Consider the following 6,215-nt stretch of genomic DNA (forward strand, 5'->3'; position numbering starts at 1 on the left):
CCGAAGGAACTTTAGTGAAATTCTTCAAAAACAATGCAATTACAACCTGAATCTCAATTCCAATCCGCCCTTCAACCTCACTATTATTTGGTCTCACAGGCCCTCAGCTTGCATAAGCTGTATTTGGTGTGCACTCCATTTGAAGTTGAAGGGGGAAACGGTGCAGTGGGCTATGGGCCTAGAAGGCCCTTCTTTTCAACTTCAACCCACTCAAACTATATGTTGTCCCATCCTACTTTCTTCAACTCCTTAGTTAATATAATTTTGGGCTCGGCCCTCCTTTTTACCAAACAAAATTTGCTCCTCCCTTTCCTTAACCATTTAATTCAATCGTGGTCTTTTTTTGGTATAATGTAATGATGGTGTTTCTCACGAGCAAGCAAATAGCCTCCCATGGGCCTCAGAGATTTCATTGGGCCTTGAACTATGACTTAGAGACTTACAGATCATCCAACCATTGTGACCACTTTCCATGTTTGGGTCCACGAGTTGAATCCTTGTTCTAAAAATCTACACCATGCTAGACGCAGCATTTATTTTCGATAATTAGTGTATCATCATTCCACTTTACGAAGAGAGCATCATTCACCAATCACCAACCCATTAAATGATTTAATGCAAATTCTGGTGATCGCTCCGCCACTTCTTGTCATGAACATCCACCACTAGTGAAAAAACACTCTACTTATTGATTCATCCCCACTTTCCATGGGACTACAGATCTAATGTAACACCAATTTTATGCTCCTTGAACTAAAAATTATCGTCATAACCCAAAAAATCTTCACCGTGTGGTAGTTTATATTTACTCCATCAAATACAATTAGCCAAGAAAAGCATACACTATGGGTTGAAGCTCAAAATTTCAACTAATTGTCGGTTTCCGCGTCACTGGTAGCCACCCTTTGATGACCACAGGAACGAGGCGTGGACTCGCCACTTTTCCGGGCACTGGCCTGTAACCTCACGTAAAAATTCACAAACACCAACAGAACACCAACGTTCAGCACCGAATTAAAAATCCAGGATCCGATGCCGTTGCATCCGCCGCGGAAGAAGTGAAGCAGCACGACTCCGACGTGGCACGCCACGTTGCAACCCACCAACGCAGCTTGGCAATTCAACACCAGCGGAAAGCACGCTCTCCTCAGCCCCATCGCCGTCCAGAATCTGTATCCGTACACCACCGAATGCACCAGCGTCGTCACCAGGATCGCTGCCACTTGAAACGACTGCGAGAATTCCAGCCACAGGAATGACATGAAGATTGAGATCGACTGATTGAACAGCTGGAACACCACTAGTTTACGACGTCGTAGGATGGCGAAGATCGTCCTCCCCATGTGCAAAAATCGAGACAGGTAGTACACGTATGACCAGAAGAAGACCCGTCCCGAGGGTCGAGTGCCCATTGGAAAACAGAGCAGCCATTGGAATGGGGTCTTGGAGCGTCTCCAGAACCATCGGGTGTCTCTGATCTCGGCGGCAGCGGAGAGTAATATCCCGGCGAAAATAGTCACGGAGATGAGGGACATGAATAGGCTATGAAGAGCAGGTATGGGCCCGAGGGGAACTGTCCTGGTCGGTCGGAGGAGTAATGCCAGAGATAGATGGACAAAGAGGGAGACGAAGAGATACGCGGCGATGGAGGAGAAGAGGAACAGCCATGTGGAGCCCCATAAATGGGCGTGGCTCCACCGGAAATTGACGATCGCCGGGTGCTCCGATAAATAGAAGCCGAGGTTGTAGATGCCGGTGGAGGTGTTACCGATTGCAAGCGAGACGGCGTCGTAAACCATGACTAGTCTTTCACATGAAGTAATCCTTTCTCCTTCCTTCGACGGAAGAAATTTATATATAGTGGTAGACTTGTAGTATATTTTCTACTAGTCGGCGAATTTACTCGCCGCGAAAAAGACTACGTTCTGACCGCAAGCAGACAAGAGAGAGGGAGATACTACCTGTCGGCAAACGATCATTAAGAAATTCATTACGCGGCAAAATATTAATGGTCGATAGCGTGGACGTTCCTTCCGCATGTGTGGAAGTATTAATTAATTAATCATTTTTTTGGCCTAAATTAATTAATTAATCATTGAATTTGAATGCCATCTAATAATTACTCTCAATTTCTTTTTCTTCCTCATTGATCTTTTCTCGGCACTGTTTAACTTCGTTAATTGGATTTCATATCATTTATGTAGCATACTACCTCTCTCTTAATTTATAAAATATTAATAAATAAAATATTTTTTTAAAATATAAGATAGTTTGATTTTTTTTTAATTTTACCATTTTCATTATATTCTATTTTCCCTTAATATTATTTACAAATGGACTATTAAAAAAAAGATCATTATTAAAAAAAGGTTATAAAATATATTTGATGAACATTATTGATATATATAGTTATGTCTAAAAATATCTTATAAATTATAAAGGAGGTGATATTATTTCGCACATAATTTTTTTAACTAGAATATGATCAAATTTTACTGATAAAAAATTTAGATAAAAAGAGTTCTGCCATGATATTTAGAAAAGTTAATGACATAAAACATGATTAAAACAAATCTAACTGTTAATTAGTTCAGAGTAACACTTCCAAAAGTGTATGTTCTTTGATTTCTTTGTTTTTCTTATGCTACATTTCTAACTAAAAAACACCCGTATACTTATTATTGCAAATAAATTTAAATGTTAGGATCTTAATGGTCTGCCATAACTTAAAAAAAAAAATACTACATTATTTTTAACTTATAAACAATGCAGATAATATATATTGGTAATATTTATGAATTAATTACTGTAAGACAGGAAAGATGTGTGTGTCTGTGTGTGTCAGGTTGGTGAGCCAACCTTAGTCTGCCCACACAGTTTGAAGGCATGATAAAAACAACATTTCCATGCTCATTTTTATCCTTACTTTTGATTGATATAATTTAATAATCAGGAAAGCATCAAATTATTAGAAGTTTGAAACGTGGCTATTTAAATAAATTGTTTAATTTAGTGGAGCTCATACATTTGTTTCTTTCTTCCCCCTTACTTTTCAGGACGAAATAATTTCAATATTATAATTTATAAAGTTGATTATGATACCGGCCTCTTTTTGAGAACCACTCATTAATTTATATATAAATGCAATCACACACCGCAAATATAGAATGAGATGGCGTTTGGCTTCAGTGATGGACCATCAGGATTAGATTTTAAGATTTTTATTTTATATTTATTATAAAAATTATAAATTTTTAATAAATCTATAATTTAATATTATTATTTTTTAAAAAAATTATATTTAGATCTATTATGGACTGTCTAGATTTAACATTAAACTTTTTTTAGAATTTTTAGAATTTTTATTTTAGTAAATATGATATTAAAAAAATAAAGATAATTTTCAAACTAGCACTTAAAAAAAAATTAAGAAAAAGTTACAACTTCAAATTTTAAATTTTAAAATGTCCAAAGTAATGATTAAAAAACTGAACTAAACCTGACAATTAGATCGGTTGAACCATATATCAGTCAAGCTAAAAACTCGATTGAGCCAAAAAATTGTTTAGGGAGTTGAGTTGGATTGGATTGCTTTGGACCGATGGTCGGATTGATAATGGGGATCAAGTTAGGACTCGGATTCAATTTTTAAAAATTGGACTGTTAAAAAAATGTCCTTTTTCTTTTTTAAAAAAATTGATAATTTTTTTAATAATTGCTGTTATGTTGTATCATATAGCTTGTTAAATCATCATAAACTTAAAATATTTAATTTTATTTTTAAGTTAAGTAGCAATTTCATATTTAGTTTTTATATTTTAATTATTATATACATATATAATTTTTTTATTAAATATTATGTCACTAACTCGACCATTAGTCCAACCTGATTAGACCATACAAACCATGAACTGTTAATCTTTCTAGCTCAATATTCAGTTCGATTTTAAAAATATTGGTCCAAAGTACATATGAATTGTCAATTTATAAAAAAAATTATAAAGTCATTTAATATTAAATTAAATTATTTAGATTAAATCTACATTATACAGATTGATGATAGAGTAAATTTATTGTACTTTATAATTTTTATTTTAATAAATATAAAATAAAATATAAAAATAGAACTTGTAAATCTAGACCGTCTAGGTTAAAAATCTAAATGGTCTAGATTGCTCATCACTTCACATGATGAGCACCAAAATCGAACACAATGAGAAGTTACTGAGATAAATGTTTTAATACCCATACTAGATAGCAAATTGGAAATATCAACAGGTTATAAGGTGTCATGGTTCAACTGATCAAATTGATAGTTGAACAAGTAATCTAATAATTAAATAAAAAAATCATATTTATACGTATATAGCTATAAATATGAGAAACAAAGTGCAATAATACAACAACACCCAAATCATTAATACAACAAAAATACCATAATATATTCTTATTAGTGGTCAAGTCATTAATACAACAAATTAAAACACCATAATCTTCCGCCAATACAGAGCAAACTCTTGTGTGCATTAGACATCATCACTTGAAAAAAATAAAACCCCTATTTTGCCAAAAAAAACACTCTTAGACAACAAAAAAACAAGATCAGCTATTCAAGACTATGATTAGAGAGAGAAAACATAAAATAAAAAGGGCAATCCTTTGTTTGGAGCTCTTTTATGACTGTGGAGATTAGATTAAATTAGGGAGAGAGATAAATGAGGGAGAGAGATAAATCTCACTGGGATTGAGAGAGAGTGATCAATGAAGAAGATGAGGAATGAAGAAGAAGGCTGAGCTCAACATCGTTTGACTATTTTGATAGCTGTACGCAAGAATGGAGAAAGGGGGGACTCGCAAGAGCCACGACCCCCCCCCCAAATTTTTTAATTTTTTCTTTGTAAAACATAAAAGTTATATATTTTTAGCTCTTATAAGTTAATATATTATAGAAATTATGAAATATTGGATAGAATTCTTATTTTAATTTTATATAATTCTCATTTTAATTTTGTATATAGTCTTTTATGTATATATAAAGTAACTATTTCAATAATTTGAAGATATAATTGTGATAAGATATACTTATTTTCAACAAGATAATATTATACATGTTCTTAAAGTATTGGTGTCATTTTATTTTGCTCCCATTTTATATTTGATGAAAGAAATTTTAAAAATTATTATTAACAAAATTTGTTAAGCATCGCAACAAAAATCCTAAAATATATTGAATGATATGTGTTTGATATTTATCATAAAATCACTTATCCAAAAGTTAAGAGGGTTGGTGAAGATTTTCTTCTAAAAAAAATTACTTTTTTTAAATAATCAAGCTATTAAAATTTATGATATAAATAGTTTTTACTTTGATATAATTCAATCTCATTGACATAAAAATTTTATGACAATTAAACATTATTAATGTGTTAATATATGTATTTACTATGATTATCAATTGAAAGAATTAAATAGTAAATTCAATAAGTAAATAATATAGTTTATTATATTAAACAGAAATTTAGATTCCAATGATGTATTTAAATCATTTAATGTTCATAGGGATGATAAAATTTTTACCAATTTAATGATAATTTATATTGAAAAGGAAATTATCAAAACATTTATTATAGACATAATAACTAATAATTTTTATCTCATAAAAAATCAATGAGCAAAACTTTATATATATATATATATATATTGTTATATATGTGTAAAATTAAAAATAAATATATATGTTAAAATATTTATATTATGTCCATGATATATATATATATATATAACTTTTATTTAAATATCATATATATTTTTTTATCCTGACCCTCTTTAGTAAAAATTCATGGCTCTGCCCCTAGCTACATGCTTGCGTTGGAGTGAAGAGTGAACTGAGAACATGAAGCGACTAACGAGACCAAGAGAAAAGTGAAGATGAAGAATGAAGAAGGCGGCCAAGCTTGAAGCTATTTGATAGCTATGCCCTAGCGTGAGGGTGAATGGTAAAGATTGAAGAGTGAATTGAGAAGGTGAGAAGGTGAGAATGTGTGGCAAGATTGAAAGAGAAATGAGAAGAGGAGAAGAGTGAAACTGGAGACTAAGAATGAGGACACGCCTTGATTGCCTCATAAATGAATTAAAGAGTTTAAGATTTCTAAAATACTAATTTTGCCCTTCTAAGACTTGTTTTTGACCCACAAAAACCTGTTTTGAGCTTCAAG

The 6,215-nt window shown here is 32.1% G+C and overlaps 1 protein-coding gene across 1 annotated transcript; it reads right to left on the bottom strand.

Annotated features, from left to right (window-relative positions):
• Positions 1-398: 398 nt before the first annotated feature.
• Positions 399-2,005, bottom strand: LOC129312036 (elongation of fatty acids protein 3-like). Its single transcript, XM_054954588.1, has one exon. It carries the CDS (start codon positions 1,797-1,799, stop codon positions 870-872), a length of 930 nt encoding a protein of 309 aa, XP_054810563.1. The 5' UTR covers positions 1,800-2,005; the 3' UTR covers positions 399-869.
• Positions 2,006-6,215: the final 4,210 nt, after the last annotated feature.

The sequence above is a fragment of the Prosopis cineraria genome, unplaced genomic scaffold, assembly GCF_029017545.1.
Source record: "Prosopis cineraria cultivar Desert tree isolate PC_DT_omini unplaced genomic scaffold, ASM2901754v1 PC5, whole genome shotgun sequence".
Classification (NCBI taxonomy): Eukaryota; Viridiplantae; Streptophyta; class Magnoliopsida; order Fabales; family Fabaceae; genus Prosopis; species Prosopis cineraria.

Bases quoted from the DNA above. Each gene is read 5' to 3' on its own strand.
- LOC129312036 (XM_054954588.1), bottom strand. From the start codon at position 1,799: ATGGTTTACGACGCCGTCTCGCTTGCAATCGGTAACACCTCCACCGGC.